At 30.5% G+C, this 18057-nt stretch overlaps 2 protein-coding genes and 1 long non-coding RNA gene across 6 annotated transcripts; 2 read left to right on the forward strand and 1 right to left on the reverse strand.

Moving 5' to 3' along the window:
• Positions 1 to 561: 561 nt before the first annotated feature.
• Positions 562 to 1382, reverse strand: LOC116401737. The gene is made up of 2 exons (XR_004214073.1): positions 1004 to 1382; positions 562 to 908 (listed from the first exon to the last, which is right to left on the reverse strand). It is a non-coding gene; the product is annotated as an uncharacterized LOC116401737 (long non-coding RNA).
• Positions 1383 to 3821: 2439 nt separating this feature from the next.
• Positions 3822 to 6176, forward strand: LOC101217581. 4 transcript variants are annotated; one of them, XM_031880189.1, is made up of 3 exons: positions 3822 to 4256; positions 4350 to 5364; positions 5440 to 6176. In XM_031880189.1, exons 2-3 carry the CDS (start codon positions 4470 to 4472, stop codon positions 5817 to 5819), a joined length of 1275 nt encoding a protein of 424 aa, XP_031736049.1. In that variant the 5' UTR covers positions 3822 to 4256; positions 4350 to 4469; the 3' UTR covers positions 5820 to 6176. The 4 variants fall into 4 exon arrangements, with proteins under 4 accessions (XP_031736049.1, XP_011660165.1, XP_031736047.1 ...); XM_011661863.2 differs by having other exon boundaries at positions 3823 to 4256; positions 4350 to 6176; XM_031880187.1 differs by having other exon boundaries at positions 3823 to 4256; positions 4420 to 6176.
• Positions 6177 to 15498: 9322 nt separating this feature from the next.
• On the forward strand, positions 15499 to 17652 carry LOC101217818 (AT-hook motif nuclear-localized protein 17). Its single transcript, XM_004139082.3, has 2 exons — positions 15499 to 16140; positions 17077 to 17652. The coding sequence occupies exons 1-2, from the start codon at positions 15592 to 15594 to the stop codon at positions 17359 to 17361; spliced, it is 834 nt and encodes a 277-aa protein (XP_004139130.1). The 5' UTR covers positions 15499 to 15591; the 3' UTR covers positions 17362 to 17652.
• Positions 17653 to 18057: the final 405 nt, after the last annotated feature.

Below are 18057 nucleotides of genomic sequence, written 5' to 3' on the forward strand. Positions count from 1 at the left end.
TAATAAGATATCTAATTTGGTTCAAGAATGCTAAACTAAACTACCAAAGGACCACCGAGACAGAACTATAACTAATAGGTTATGTGGACTTAGACTTTGCTGGTGACAGTGACAAAAGAAGAAGCCTAACCGGATACATTTTTCTCTATGGTCCTAATCTAGTTAATTGAAAAGCAACCATACAATTTATTGTTGCTCTCTCAACTACAGAAGCATAATACATAGCATTATCAGAAGCCGTAAAAGAAGGATGGTGGCTCAAAGAACTGATGAAGGACTTTGTAATCAAACAGTTGATTTTAAAAATCTTCTGTGACAACCAAAGTGCCATTCACCTATCCAAGAACCCACAATATCATAGCAGAACAAAGCATATAAATATTAAATATCATTTCATACGAGAAAAAATTAAAGTTGGCGAACTACAAGTATTAAAAGTACATATCTTTGAGAACGTTGTCGATATGCTTACTAAGACGGTCTCAACATTGAAACTCCAAAAGTATTTTGAGCTGATAGCTTTTGACCTACTTGAAAAATGATAGATTAGAAGAAAAAGAGTAGGATGGAAGGATCCTTAACACATTTCAAGTTGGATTCAATGTGGAGATTGTAAAAATAAAGGAATTCCAACAGAATCAAGTCTACATAGTTTTTTCTCTTAACTAACTCATGCTTTTAACCACCTATAAATATGTAAAGGTGCTTTCTAACAAATTAGTCTTTAGACATAACTTTCATTTACAAGAAAAATAAGAGTGATAAAGAGAGTTTTCTGTGTACTCATCTTCAAAATTAAGAAAGGGTTCCTTCCCGTGGATGTAGGCTTCATTTTGCTGAACCACGTAAAATTGTGTAGCATCTCTTCTCATCTCCCTTATTCATATTGCTATGTATGTGTGCATCATCTACTCACCAAACCATAAACAAATTTCATTAGGGTTTATTGTTCAAATCAGAGAGAAATCGAAGAAGGAGAAGCAAAGAAAGTAAAGGTAATTACTTTCCTCTTTCTTTTCCATATTTCTTTTCTTCATCGTGTAGAGTTAGACACCCTCATCCTCATGCGTGTAAGGCTGCAAAGAAACCAACGTGATTTCACCTCCTCCAAGTATCCTTTAATTCTTGGATTAAATAGAGGCCCAAATCATAATTAGACCCAATAGTTGCAATATACTTTCATTGGTTTCTTCTCGAAAGATGGATCTTTTATTCTATGTCATTCTATGACCCCTCATAAACTAACGAGTTTCATAGTTCTTCGATTATATATCTTGATATCTAACCATTTTGATGGTAGTCTTTGTAGTTGATTACTTCTTCTTTAATAGTGAGAATTCTAATTGTTGTTTATAGGGTTTATAGTTCCTTTTTTCAATTGTCGTAGTTGAAAATTGTCCAAGAATCGAGGTTATGCCATGTTGATATTGTTTTCAACTATTCAATTAAAGTGTTATATATAATAAACTCATTCTTCCATGCATTTTGGAAGACCATCAATAAATTGCATGAACTTTCAAGCATCCCATTGCTTTGCATCCAAAATTCTTAAAGAAATAGAAATGTAAAAACATCTAGAATGAATACCAAATAAAACTTGTGTAAATCATACCAATTGGACAATTAATCACATGCTTAACCATTCTAGTTATTCTTTAAAAACTATTATAAAAATTAAAAACAATGGAAACTTTATAAAATTTTGAACCTATCCAAATTGTACTTTTTTATGGTTAAATTAGCATGATATTGTAGATTGATAATACCAATGCTTATAGAAATCCAAGAAGTGCTTAGATTTCCTTTTTTCTTTTCTTTTTTTTTTTTTTGGTGTCCAAATGCTATTGGTCTATCTCCCAAAAGGTTACTTTTTTCATTTTGCCTTTGTAAATTGTTTATTTTGAGATTATTATATGATAATGGATGTGGACCAATCATCATTATAACAACAACAATATTATTATTATTATTTGTGAAATTTTGTTTTATTCAGAAGTTCTACATTCTTAAAATTATTCTATCATGTTCTAATTCTCAATTGTTTTATCTTTTAAATATAAGAAGAAAAAAGAAAAAAGAAAAGAAAAGTAAAGATTCTAAATATAAATTGAAACAAATGTAGAAAAGAATCAAATAAATTCTCTTTCTTCTATTGGCAAAGAGAGGTTGTATTCTTCAATTCTAGATTTAGAAGGTATATACAATTCTCTTTACTCGTTGAAAGGAAAGAACAATTTTGGACTTCAATTATTTACATATTTTTCAAAAGAAAAAAATTTGTTTTAAATAATAAATGATTGAAAATACTTATAAATATAGTAAAATTTTATTTTCTATCAGTGATATATTGATAGACATAGATAGATTATGTGATGCCTCGAGTTCAGGAGGAGGACATGAATGAACTGATACTACAGTTAAGTGAGAGGGATCCAAAAGACATGAAAGTAAGGTTAAAAAAGACTTAAAATAATTAAAAAATTAATACTTATACCAATAAGTTGCACATTTCTTTTCGGTGACTCAATCATATGAACTCCAAAGTTAATTTGCTTAGACCGGAGCAATTATATGTTGGTTTGTGGGAACGGATTTCACTCTCATAAGCCTTCAAGACAATTAAGAATGATGTTGGGGATGACCTTCACTTTAATAAAGCTTTAAGACAAGTAAGAATGATGCTCTCATGTCGTAGGAAAAATTAAGTAATTATGGAAAAGAAATATGTATCAAATTTCTAAACGATTTTTTTTCATATTTTGTAACTCTAATATTTCAATTTCTTGAAACGGTTGATTTTCATGACAATAATGTTAAAAACGAAAATTTTTAACATTCAATAACAACAATTTTGATCACAATTACATTAACATGAATGGTATAATTAGAAATATTACAAACCATTCACAAAATACAACAAGATATGTAATTAGGTGAGGTTTACAAAAGTTCCATTAAGCAACGTTAAAAGAGTCTAATAGGTTTCAAAATAATCATACAAAAGCAAGAGTCAAGTAGAAGTACATTTAACCATAGTTATGGTTGTTTTCTTTGATACACATGCAATATATTTTACACAACTTTTATCAAAAGAGTATAAATAAAAATGAGTTTTATTTTTTAAAAAAAATATTTTTTCTTAAATCAATCCAAATAAGTCCTAAGTCTTCTAGTTAAATTGACCAACAAAAAAAATAAAAAATATTATTAAACTAAAAATAAACCATGGTATATATGATATATAGTTACAATATTTTGACTATGTTACCAATATATTAATATTTGATTTATACTTAACAATATATCACAACACACATAGCTCATAACTTTCATTTAGAAAAAATATAAATGATTTATAAAAACAACTTTTTAGCACATATATTTTAACAATAAGTGGAGGGAAGAAATTAAATCATTAACTTTTGAGTTCCTAGTACAAGCTTTACTATAGTTGAGTTATGGGTTTATTTCCAATTTCTTTTATTATTTTCTTGAAAAGATAAAAATGTGACAATTATTATGGATCTATCTTAATAAAAAAAAATTAACATCAAATTGTGAGTAAAAAGAGGGGAAAACACAACAAATACTATACACATTTTATAATGTATATGGTAAGAAATGACTGTTTGTATCTTTAATGCGAATATTGTCCAAGAATATAACCCACAATGAAAAAATACAAAAAATGTGATTAATTTTATTATGACTAGAATGACGAGGGTTGTGTTAAAACTACGATAGACATAGTTATGTTTAAAGTGAGGCATACTTTATAGAATGGGTTAGCATATAAATTATAGTGAGCCCTCCGAACAAAGAGACACTTTAGAAGGCATGATCATCAAAGATTGACTATAAGAAATGCAAGAATGGAGTCGGTGGTCATATTTCGTTAGGTTATGGGATTTTGATTCACCGGCGCAATGGCGATGGTTGAGAAAGATTGTGAGAGAGTGGAGTTGGGACCGAGTGGGGGCCTCCAATTCCCTCAGTGGAACCAATTATCGCCGGAAGTGGAAGCTGCAATGTCAAGCAAAAGTAAACCCCAAAACCCTCAAAAGCCAAACCCAAACCCAAAAGTCCCTTCAAAAATCCCTATCGCTCACCCACCCTCTTCCTTCTTCCTTTCACTAAAATTCTTCATAACTTGTTCCCACCAACAACCCCCCCAATCATCATCATCATCATCTTTCCTTTTCATTTTTCTCTCTATTTTCTCCCCTTTCATTCCACTCAAACCACCTCCTCCTCATGTAAGTCCCTCTTTATCTCTGTTTTTGTGAATCTTCTCGAGTTTTGGAGAATTTTTTGTGTGATTTCCAATGGGTTCTGTTTGTTTTCTTCAGGATGTTGAGTTTTTATTGGTTTTTCTTGTGATGAGTCCGTTTGTGATTGATCTATGGTTTTGTTGATTAGAAGGGAGGAGATTAAGGGGTGTTGTTCTTGGTGGCGAATTTGATTTTCTGATGGATTCCTTTGATGGGATTTCTGTGTTTGGGTATGATGTGAATTCCAGCAACATGGATGATTCTGATTCTTCTGGGCTTCTTGAAATTTATGTACATCATGCTAGAAACATTCACAATATATGCATATATGAAAATCAGGATGTTTATGCAAAATTTTCACTCACCTATAATCCAGACCAGACCTTGTCCACTAGAGTCATTAATGGAGGTGGGAAGAATCCTGATTTCAATGAAAATTTGAGGATGAAAGTTACACAGCCTGATTCTGTGCTCAAATGTGAGATTTGGATGCTTAGTAGGGCTAGAAACTATTTGGAAGATCAGCTTTTGGGATTTGCTTTGGTTCCACTATCACAAGTTGTTGGTAAGGGGAAAGTGACAGAGAATTATAGCCTCTCTTCTACAGATCTCTTCCATTCCCCGGCCGGAACGGTCCAGTTGAGTCTGTCTTTAGATAAATCATTGCCTGTTGATGAATTGAATTCGATATCAGATCTGCCGGTTAGTTCATCTATATCTTCGGAAGTTGTGTTGTTGGACAGGAAAATATCAGAAGTGATGTTGGATTCAGCTGAGTATTCTAGGATTGAGTTCCCTGATGTTAATGTGGTGATGGAGAATCAACAAATGGTGTCCGAGTACTTTTCTTTGGCCGGAAATGATTCTTGTACAAGGCCTAGAATTGCCACATTTCTCCGTCTTGGTGCGTCGCCTCCCCAACCACCCTATGACTTTGAAATGACTGCTAATTCAACTGAAGAACACCAACCGGGATCAATTTCCCCAAATGAGAGTAGCATTCAAAACTCCAGCTTTTTAAGCTCCACAACAACGAGTTTGAGTGATGATCGAAACTCGGTTGATTCTGCTGAAAAGAAGATCCGTTTCTCAGGTGAGTCATCAAATTATGTGAATGCTTCAGTCACTACTATTGAAGCCAGAAATCAAGTCTCTGGTCCTTGTCCAGATACTCCAACTTCACGGAAGAGTGGCCGGGCTGCAGAGGATAAGGAATCAAAATTTTCAAACAATAAAGATAAGATTAGCATAAAAAAGGAAGGAAGTATCCCGTCTGTTAAATTTGGTCAACTGTTTTCAGCTCCTTTAGGAAACATTAATGTTGATGCTGAGCAGTCTGCAATGCAGCAGCAAATTGTTGACATGTATATGAAGAGTATGCATCAGTTTACAGAGTCTTTGGCAAAGATGAAACTTCCGATGGATCTTGATAAGCCCGAGCATGAACACCGAGGTGTTGTGCTTCAAACCCATGATCCCAAACCAGAAATCAACCAAAAGAAAAAGGACGGTTCTCGGGTTTTTTATGGTAGCAGGGCATTTTTCTGATAATCATATAGGTGATGGAAATTCGACACTTATAGCAGGGTATGGAACTCATAACTTATCAGAACCTTTACAAACTTCCCTGGCCTCATAATCAAATGGTATTTATAACTAATCTTTAATACTATTTTTTGTTTTCTCTAGCTTGCAACTCTTCATAAAGAGTAGTTCCTAATATATCTATACTAAATCATCTGTCACAGTCATGGCAACATGACATTCTTTGTCTTGTGATTAGAGTTTCGTTTTTTTTTTTTTTGCGCAATGTATAGAGTTTGATTGTATCCAAGCAAGCTGTACTAACACAGAGTTTTCTTATATGTTAAATAACAACAGTCTTTCTACTCGTTACTCTTATTATTCCACTGTTTAAGAGTAGAAACCATTTATATGTTTATTCCACAACTTTTCTTTCAAACATGACTGTAAATTGATCAATTATAGGTTTAACACAAAAACCATTCAGATCACAAGGATCCGCAGTTAAAAACTCTCTTACTCTAAACTCTAAAGTAGAGCATGTTAACCATTTGTGATACACTTTTTTTTTGTAGATATACATAATGCTAATGGTAATAAGCTTATTAACTATTATTTTTCTTCATGTGATCTTGTTATAAATCCTTTTCAATTCTTACCCCACTCTTAAAGTGATAAAGTCATTGTTCAAATTCTATTTTTTATGAAATCATTATCAAAGGGACCCTCAACTTTGTTATTTTCATATATAACCATGTTTTTCTTTGATCAATAGTCCGTTGGAATGTCTTAAATTCGTTATCTAATGCTCTGAATGACCAAGCACGAGGTCTCACCAGGAAAGGGCCTAGGGTCAATACTCTATGTTGGAATGCCTAAAACTTGAAACTGTAATTGTATTTTATTCTATTTACGATTATGAGTCTAGAGACTAGAGAGGTGTCATATATAAACCTTCTAACACTATGACGTCTTTCCAATCTATGTTGTATGACATTTGTCTTTTCTCATGAACATAGCTAACATACTTTTAACAAACCATGTAAATCTTGTGTGTAGGTAGATCTTTATTGCCTACGTTTTCTCTCTTTTATTTTGTTGGTTCCATAACACGCTATACAGTCAAGTTAACTGATTTTTGTTTCATTTAGAAGCCAAAGGAACTTTATCAACACATTGAAGCAATCTCTTATTAGAGGGAAGATAAAGAAGGGTTAAGGAAATGTATGATTAAGAATGTTGAAATTTATACATTGGAGTGGAGTTGTGGGGCAGGAAGAGGTCATGTTTTGTCAACACAAAGTGCTTTCATGTTTGGAAATGCAATGGGAAAAGGGGTCTAATTGTTTGTATTGTTAGATTAGACAAAGGAATCCAAAGTAGTTATTAGCTACTAACTGTTTAGAATTAAGTTACGTCATCCACTTTCACATTGAAAATTTCTAAACACACCTTTCTTATTGCCTTTATGAAAAAAGTGAACTTGACTGTGGGTAGTTTTTGCCTTGTGAGTTATGTTTCTTTGCTTTATTGGTGCTTTATTTTTCCCCTCCCACCAACCTTAGTGTCATCAAGTGGCCCATGGCTTGTTTGACTCTACCAATTCTTTGAACTTCATATGAGCCACTTGTGTTTTTTTAGAATTGGGGTTCTTTCGTATGGAGTATGTTTGAATTTCTCTCTTAAAATTTAAAATGTTTTTTTTCTTTGACTCATTTTAACAATTTGGTGTTTATTGAATATAGGATTGAGAAGTTTGAATTTATGTCATTTGTGTTTGGATTATGTAAAATGATGGATGACTCAAAATGGTTGACTGGAGAACAAGGGATGATGACAGAAGTTTGAAATTTTCGAATTTCTTGTTTCTTTAATCATTTAAAATACACTAACGTGTTGATATTTCTATCGATACTTTTATATTTTAGGGTTCAATATTGACATGTAGGTTTATTGATACATTTTTTATATCGTAAAAAACCTATGAAATAATAAAAAAATAACATGCAAGAAATGTGAATACAATATAAATAATAATAAACATGTTAACTTATTTAAAAACGTTATTTATTTTTATGGTTTTGTAGATAAATTCCTTGCCAATTGAAATTTTAACATTTTAGTTGATCAATATTTTTAGCTTACTAACTATAAAGAAAAGCATGGAATGAGATTTTAGACTTCTTGAGACTTTATATGAGCTTTCTTATGGAGTCAAATGAGAGACTAATTTATAATTTCGAGGGTTAAATCCTATATTTAACTATGCTATTCGTTTTTGTCTATTATGGTTAAAGAAATGAATCTACTAAAAAATATAACAAAGTAGCAAAATATTTACACGGTATATAACAATTTTAAAAACGAAAAAAATTGAAAAATACCAAAAATGCTCATGTGATTAATTGGTAACTATTTTGATGGTTTAAATTTAAAATCGCCAAATCTAAATGGCTTTTTTGGTAGTTTAGATGATCAGCCAAATCTAAACTATATTTTTAAAAAAAAATTGATACACGATCGGAGCTAAATCTTTAAACAATTTTTTTATAAATATTCTTTGGTACATGGTCCTTCAAATTTGGTTTTTTTATACAATCATTTAGATTTGTCCAACGATTTTTTTTCACGATCTTTTTTATGTGTTCTACCTGTCACACGATCCAAATAACCGTTTGAAAAAAATTTTAAAAAAATCTTTTATATTTGATACATAACAACCAAATAACAGTTTAAAAGAAAAAAGAAGAATTGCAGAAGAAGAGAAAAAGATGATAAAGAGAAGAAAAAAAATTGCAAAGGAGATTAGAAGAAAGACATGAAAAGGAAGGATAAACCTTGAATATTTAGGGAAAAAAATAGTCATTGGGTCTTTTCATTTTGTTACACGAGTTGTAAATATTTCCTGATTTGTTATATTTATGAAAATTAACGAAAAGGTAATTTTTGAAAGATTTTTGTTTGCAAAATTCTAATGAATAATATACATGTAATGAAATCTTATAGTTCAAAGCTATGGCAATATGTCATGAATGTTATCAAGTGAAGTGCTAAAATTTGATAAAAGGAATGAGATAAACTTGAAAGTTAATGGACAAGAACCTTAACTAATAACGATTGAATCTTGCATAAATATTCAAATATAGTGGATTCCTATGACAATTTTTTATTGGCTTATTGTGAATCTTGCAAATTAAGTTTCACTAAATTTTTTTGTTAAAAATAATTAATATATTTTGTGTATGGTTTATAGGAGTAATTTGAAAAGGATAGATTGGATGGCAGTAAGTTCTATTTATTTCTATGGGTACTTTGTGATGACCAGATCAAGATTGCGTTAGAATATCAAGACAACACAACCTCACCTTCCTGTACATAGCCATCACATTTCCACGCAGCCCTTTGGGTTATGCAATGCACCAAGCATGTTCTAGTCAAGTGTATCATGCCTATCTTCTTACTTCCAAGAACATTCCATGGAATTTTTCATGGATTATTTCTTGGTCTTTGGGAAGCTAATATGATGATTCGTTGGCATATCTAGAGACAGTTTTAAAGTGTTGTGAAGAAACCAACCTAGTCTTCAATTGGAAAAACATCATTTCATGATGATTGAACCCATAGTGTTATGACACAAAGTTTTCAAGGTTGGGTTAGAAGATGATTATGCAAAGATTGATGTGGTTCCAAATTAAAGTTCCATATGCTAGCAAATAATGTCCAACCTTTCTTGGTCCGGTTGGTTTTATCTACAATTTGACAACGATTTTCTCGACAACTTTCCGAAGGCGAATCAATCGTATTAATTTGATGAAGAATATTACGTCAAGGTTTTGAAACTTGGAAAAATGTGTTGACTTTTACCCCTATTTTGGTTGCTCCAAACTGGACTCGACCCTTTGAGCTCATGTGCAATGTAAGTTGTTTATGCAATGGGCATGTATATTGGACCAATGTAGGGAGAAGATCCTGCATCGTACCTACGTTCAATCTTTCTTGAATGGACTAATATGACAAGTTAACCATAAACACCCAACTTTTCAAACCAATTGCTGACGTGCTACTTTAAATTAAGGGATAGTTGCAAATTTAGCAATTAAATTCAAATTAATTAAGTATATAGCACAATTTTAAAAAATTTACAAATATAGCAAAATTTGTCAAATTCTATCAATGATATAAGTCTATCATTGATAGATCATGTTGCAAATATTGGTCCATCACTGATATACCATATGAAGTCTATCAACGATACAAGTCTATCAGTGATAATTTTGCTATATTTGCAATTTTTTTTAAATGTTGTTATATCCTTAATTATTATTGCTAAAATAGTTATCCATTGCAATTTCCCTTAAATTAATAAATAACAAATTTACATTTTCCTATTTCGGACCCTATCTAAATTTTAAAGAAACTAAAAATAAATAACCATCAAGTTCAAAATCATGCTAATAGTCAAAATGTCGAAAACATGCAACAAAAAGCGAAAGCAAAAAACTGAGTCCTCATATGGCATGTCACGAGCCTTTCTGTAGCTACCAACTTTCCATTTTCTCTACTTTTGCCTCAAACATTAAACATAGAAAATGGTGAATATAAAAATATACTCAGTAAGGGATCAAAGTCCCTCTAAATAATTTGTTAGCTTCTTACTAGGAGGTACCCCTATGAATAGTACAAAGGATCTACTGAAAGTGTTTGGTTCAAGAATTGTTTGTGTTGTTTCTATCAAGGCCCGAAAAAGATTTAAAGAATAGTTCTGGAGATATAAATTTATGTTGTTACAGGTAAAAAGTATGTTTGATGTTCAATTTTTTTCTATTATTTGTTTGAAATTCTTGAATTAAAATTGACGCAAAACGATCAAACGTTTCCATACAGATTAAATCCTTTCACTCAGCACATAGAGGAAAAATATCGCTTCTTAAGAAGTGGCCAAAGGGTTAAAGTAATGAAATTAGTACTACTAATAAAGCTACTAATGTGTTCCAAAAACTAGTTCAACATGGCAAGTTCCAAATGTTTTGAATGGTTAGTGGTCTCTTATGAGACATTTTGAGACATGGTGAAAAAGACTACATCCGTGTCGGTTAGGTTTTATATCCTAAAACTTGTGATTTGTAACCAATAAAACTTATTTCTATTTAAAATAAAGTTGTTACATATTATTGAAAATGGAAAATAACTTATTTATTTCTTGTTAGAAAGACCTGAATCCAATAATCTAAGATCCATGTCTATGACTATGAGTGCTTAAATTTGATGTAAGAACCTAAAGATGGATCAAGTTCAAGTAGACAGTGGAAATGGTTTATAATATGCTAATAAGGGTTGCGTACCTTTATTCTGAGGACACTATTGGATTCGACATGTTTTGTAGTTGTTATAAAAAATGTCTTGTAAAGTATTATAAGTGATGTGATCCTAAATCGTTCATGTATCGACATGTGAATAGGACATACTTATGCTACTACAATAATTTTTGTCTTTTTCGACACAAAAAAACGTGGACAAATCTTAAAACGTGGGCAGAGCTTCTGTCGATGTTTTTTTTTTTTTTTTTTTTTTTTGTGTAGGCATGTTTCATGGCTGAAACCTCGCCGTCTTTTCCTTTGTCCATGTTGTTGATGTTGCGTCGGCAAAACTGTCCACACCAATTAAAATGTAGGCAGAAAAGACTGTTCTGGCCACAGAAAAATGTCGGCAGAAAGATCTTTTCTTCCACGATCATCATCACGTCCGCAAAAATAGACTTTCTAGCCACATTTGTTTCATGGGCAGAAACTGTTTCTGGTAACGAAAAGATTTTTGTTGCCATAAAGAAAAAAATTTTCCACGCTAAATTTGTCGATAGAAATATATATATGCACATAGAAAAAATTATTTCAATTTTTTTTTCTTATTTATTATTAGTATTGTATGCTTCTAAATTAATTTTCAAATATATAATGAAAAATATGAAACATTGCAACAAAAAACTAAAAAATAAAAATATTTCTAACCATTAATACTTTGTCAAAATATGACAAATTACCATAATTATTTAATGTGTCAAGGTACATGAGCTATACTAAATTTTATTTTGGCATATCAAAATGAACCAAAAAATATTAAATACACAAAAAAGAGTTAACTCACTCAGAACGTCTTAAAAAAAGTAGTCATTTCCAGCTCCTTCAAACTACATAAACCTGGAAAAGGTACATTAAAATGAATAAATCCCAAGTGCGTCTTTGAAACTAAAGTCTAACTAAAAATGTGCTAGAAAGTGTCTTGACTCTCAAACCCAACCTATAAAACAAGTTTCAAATGCCTAAGTGTGATCACAAAATACCTACAAACCATCCAAAAAGCTTAGAAAATGTCATATATACTTAAAAATGTCATGTATGTTTCAAGCATTCAAAGACCTAAAAATGTCATAGGTTTCAATCAAAACGTCCAAAGGCCCAAGTGTTTAAGTGTCTAGGTGTCTAGGTAGTACTTCTACAAACGATCCAAAAACCTAAATTTGAAATGTTACTATATGCATGATTGACGACCGTAACTGGCAGGATAGCCACATATTAATTTAAATTATGCTTTAACAATATAATTTTTAAAATTGTAGTTTAGAAAAGTGCCCAAGTGTTTGAAGATGCATCCTCTTCTACTTGCTCTTCTTGATCCAACTTTTTTTTTATGTCAGCCCACTTTTGTTCCAATTTTGCAAGTTCATTTGCTAACTTTTCATATGCTTGTTCAAGGTATGTCATCTCATTCTTCTCTTTCTCACTTACCACATTTACATATAATATCTAATAAATATAAATATTAATCATAGTCCACTTTTCTTTTTCTTTTTTTTTCTTTTTTTCTATTTTTTAATATATTATTAATAATAAATATGGGTAAATTAGACATTTGGACCTTATATTTGTGTAAAATATTAGTCAATTTATGACATTTATGAAAAATTTGAGAAATTTAGATCAATCTTCTAATATAGTATATAATTTTAGGACATATGAGTTACCCTAAATGTTAATATATAAAACTAGAATTGATTGATCAATCCAAAAATCAAAATGAAAACACTTGAAAATCACTAAAACTTGTTAATTTATGTCCTCATGTCACCTTTCAATTGTTCCAAACTTGATTATTTCTAATTTCATCATTAATTTAAGAAACGATGTAACAATTTGTGATTGGTCCAAAATTTCTCGGCTAACGAAATGATATCGAATCTAATAACAAATATGTTCATTTTAATATGAGAAATTCATCTATTCATTTGTTTGAGTAGAAAATCTAGATTGAGCATAGTTGTGACTGCATCTCTCCAAATTTTATTTATTTTTTCAATTAGTACGAGTAGTAGGATTGGTCTAGTTCAACTCAAATAATATGTGTTAATAGTTTGTAGTTCAAACCTCTTTATTTTATTTGAAAAAGAAAAAGAAAAACGAAGTTTAGTTTTATGGGTTAGTTAAACCTTACCAATTATATTCTGGTGAAAAACTCTTATATTATTCCATTTTGGTTTTTTCTCCTAAACTCTTATACGGTTAACTAGTGTACAAGAAAATAAATAAAAAAGACATCACCACATCGAAAAAGAAAAAAAGATTAATATGGTAACAAAAGAAGACCATTTATGATATTTGACTAAACCCTAAAAATCAAATTGAAACTGCCTTCGTAAAATCTGAATCCAAACTTTTAAAACTGCAAAACCCAAATAGATACCATATACGAACTATATATATATATACACACCAAATTTGAAACATAATCAACTTGCATTACAAAAAAAAAAAAAAATATCCCTCAATTTGCATTTTGTATACACAAAAGTATCACTAAGCTTTTAATAATTTCGTAAAGTTATTTTATACGGATGTGTACTTATTTTATTTTGCTTTGCCATGAACCTTTAACACCAAATTTTATTTTATTTTTTATTCTATTCAATATCGTTCTTTTTTTACTTGGAGATTTCAATTTGAAAAAAAAATAAGTAAATGATGAGATGTGAGAGGTTTAAGTCTAGAAAAATAAAATAAAATTAGTTTTTAATTTGAGTTTATATGATTTAAATGTGTTAATTATGTTTTCGGGTTGACAGAGATGTTTTATCAATTTATAAATTAATAAGATTTTTTTAAAATTTTATCAATTTAACTAATATGATAACTAATCTAGAACCTAATTATTTAAATATAAAAGTAAACATTATAGTTAATGGAATTCTACTGACATAATCAAAATAAGTTTTTTTTGTTTAAAAACATTGAGGAGGAAAACAGATGTAAGTATAATAAAATAGAATGTTTATAAAAAAATAGAATTTTAACAAAAACAAATTAAATATTGGTCTTTTTAATAAAAAAAACTTATTTACCTTTATAGAAATAAAAAATACTAAAAGAAAAAAAATGTATTAAATTCCGTTATAAAGTGTAAATATGTTTGGTTAATTTTCATAAATATAATAAATTATCAAAATATTTATGAACACCGCAACAAAATGAAAATCTTCTTGAAACGGACTATTTTTAAAAAAAATATTTTAGGTTTGCCCTCCATTTTCGTTGTCTTTCCATCGTCTTCTTCTCTTCTTCTGTAGTTTTTTTCTTCAAAACTATTATTTGGTTTAAGTTCGTGTACCAAATATAAAATATCTATTTTTTTTCAAACGGTTATTTGGTTGTTCCAAAATATAAAAGATCGTGAAAAAAAATCATTAGATATTGGATCGTCAAATTTAAACGATCGTCTACCAGTCAAATTTAAACGAACGATCGTGTACAAAGAATCTTAAAAAAGCCGTTGAAATTTAGATTTGGGTAGTCAAATTTAAACGATCGTATTTCAAATATAAATCAAATCTAAACGATCAAGTACCAAATGTAAATGATCGTTTTCCAAACATAAACGATCTTACCAAAAAAATCTTGAAAAAAATTATTGAAATTTGATTACCGAACTATATGTAAATGACCGTATACAAAAAAAATATATGAAAAAAATCGTTTAGATTTGACTACCTAATCTACCAATTGTGTACAAAAAAATATTGAAAAAAAAGTATAATAGTCAAATTTTACCAATCATTTCCCAAATATATTACACGCTAAATGTAAATTAATCATAGTATATTTTTTATATTTTTTATTGTGAGCATGTGAGCTTTTTTCGATTTTAAAATAATTCAATATCATGTAAATATTTTGCTATTTTGTTATATTTTTACAATTTCCTTAGGGGGCGTGGAGTAGTTATTATAATTTATGATTATTATAGTCTTTGTTTGAGGTTTAGATTATTATAATTTATGTTTGAAAAAGTTAACAGAAATAGTGACATAGGACAGTTGAAGTGAAAAATGGTGAAAGAGAGAGTAAGGAACAGTGATGGATGAAAAATAAAGAAAAAAAAATAGAATAGTCTTAATCTTACCCTAAAAATTATGATAACTCGGTGCTAAACATGCAGTGAAGTAATAGATTGTTTGATAGTAGAAGGGTCAAACGCGTTTTTTACCATTGAACTTACCTTATTTTCAAACCCTAATTAAAAGGTAAAAAGTGCAAAATAAAACACTAAACATGGGCCCACTCCTTTGTTCTCCCAAATCCAATTGGCCCCACATCCCTCAAAAGAAAATAAAAAAAGAAAAAAGAAAAAATAACTTTCATCCTATATCTAAAGAAATTTCCGTCTTTCAAAACCCAAAAACTCCAATTCCCAATTTTTCCATTTTCCAACATTCATTTTCTCTCTTCAACTTTGACCACGGGAGTTTCCGATGGCGGACTACGGCGGAGCTATTTCCCTCTCCCACCAACCTCCCACCTCCTCTTCCTCCTCCGACGACCACAGCCCTCCAACAAGACCTCAGACAAAACCCAGCAGAACCCCTACCTCCGGCGGTGCCGCCTCGTCAGTAGACACCTCAACCATGAAAAAGCCACGTGGAAGGCCACCTGGATCAAAGAACAAACCAAAGCCTCCAATAGTGATAACCAAAGAGAATGAATCAAGCATGAAGCCCGTTGTCATCGAGATCTCGGCTGGAAACGACGTCGTTGATACTCTCCTTCATTTTGCAAGAAAACGACACGTCGGCCTCACTGTCCTTAGCGGCTCTGGCTCCGTTTCAAATGTTACGTTACGACATCCAATGTCCCATTCGACATCTTTATCACTTCATGGACCTTTCAGCCTTGTTTCCCTCTCTGGCTCTTTTCTTGCTAATACCACGCCGTTTTCCTCTAAACCTCATTCTCTTTCTCCTTCTCCTTCTCCTTCTCCTTCTTCCTCTTTTGGAATTTGTCTTGCTGGTGCTCAAGGTCAGGTGAGCTTTAACCCCATTAAATCCGATACGTTATGGTGAATTTTTAATTATTCTCTCTCTCTTTTTTTTAGGTTTATTGTTCCTGTAGTTTAGAGAAAACTAAAGTTTAGTCCCATAATTTGGTAAAGTGTCTTAAATAGTTTCGATTTTTTATTCTAACTCTAAACAATATTATCAACTGTAGAACTATATGAACTAAAATTTAAATTTCTCTCAAATAATATGTAATTTACCTATAATTTTGTGAGTGAATGATGTTGGAGTTTAGTTATACTAGCAAGTTGAACACTTTTGTTTAAAGTTTAGTAAGTAATTATTTAATATTAAAAGAAGTTATTATGAATAACAAAAAAGAAATTATTTTAACACTTGACAAAAATAAACTTAAATGATTACAAATAATATGATAGATTTTGATGTATTTATAAAATATATATATATATATTTTACCATATTAAATGGATGAATAAGACCTTCCAATGTATTGTGTCTATTAGATTTATAAGAATGGTTCCTTTTGATCAAGATTTTTTTTTTTTAGTTTAGCATTTAAACTTTGTTGTTGCTTACCTTTCAATCTGAAAAGGTAAAACACATTTGAAAAAAAAAGCAAAAGTTTGAAACTACTTTCTTTTAGATAATTGCATTACATTTTAAAGCTTAGACATGATAGTTGTCACTATTTATGTTTTAGTTTTTAGTTTTTAATAAATAAGTATATAAACCATATGACTCAGTACCTAAGAGTTTCTTGTTCATGTAATGTACGTTTTGAAAGTGTTTCAAAAAATAAAATCTTTGTTTAGGGAAGATGAAAATTGTTCAAAATATTCAGCAAAGCACAATTTTGAAAAATAAAAAGGTTAAAAGTTAGGAATTTAAATTGTTATTAGTTAGGGTAAATTTAAACTTTCCATTCATATTATTCTTGACAAGGTGTTTGGAGGGATAGTTGGCGGGAAAGTCACGGCAGCAAGTCTGGTGGTGGTGGTTGCAGCGACATTTATAAATCCAGTGTTCCATCGACTGCCAAGCGAGACAACGGAGGGGGAGGACGACAGGGTTGATATGGCAAAACCCACCATCAACGCTACCGATGAGTCCCCCGTCACAGCGACTACAACAAGCTCGGCGACTCCAATGACGGTTTGCGTATACAATGCTCCATCGCCTCCGGATCATGCAATGCCGTGGGTGCCGAGTTCTCGATCATCTTACTGAAATCTCTATTAGAATAGAACATAACATACACATATTTGGTGATAGTGATTATTGTCAACTAAGAACTGATATATAACAAAAATATGTGATGGTATTTTTGTTGGGAGGCTTAATTAATTGGATATTTTTTTCTTGGTTAATTGGTAGTGTTTAATATTGTGAGTTTTTTATATTTATTATTTGGCAGGGGAAAGATAGAGAGATGATTGATCTAAGAAAAAGTGGTGTAGGGCTTAGGGTTCTATCCAGTGGTTATTAACTTATGAATACATGGCTTATTCTTTTTGTTTACCTTTTTTGAATGTCAAGAAAGAAAAAACCACTTTTTGATCTTTTTTAAATAATTATGATTTTCACTTTAATTATTTACCCTTCTTTTCTATTCGGTAATAATTTTGTTTTTCTGCTTCTTTTATTAAACTTATGCTTTCTTTTTTTAAAAAAAAAAATTAAACAAAAATATTTTGTAGATTTTAAAATTTAAACTCTTCCAATAAAGAGTTTTTTAAAAAATATAACAAACTACCAATATATTTACATAGAATAAAATAAACTTTTTTAAAAAAAGTTCATAGACCTACAATAAAAAATGCTAAAAGTGTCCTTGATTAATTGACATCAAAAGCGAATAAGATATTTAGTAAGCGATCGTTTAAATTTGACTATTTTTTGCTACAATATAGTTTAGATTTGATT

This window comes from Cucumis sativus, chromosome 1, assembly GCF_000004075.3.
Source record: "Cucumis sativus cultivar 9930 chromosome 1, Cucumber_9930_V3, whole genome shotgun sequence".
Taxonomy (NCBI): Eukaryota; Viridiplantae; Streptophyta; class Magnoliopsida; order Cucurbitales; family Cucurbitaceae; genus Cucumis; species Cucumis sativus.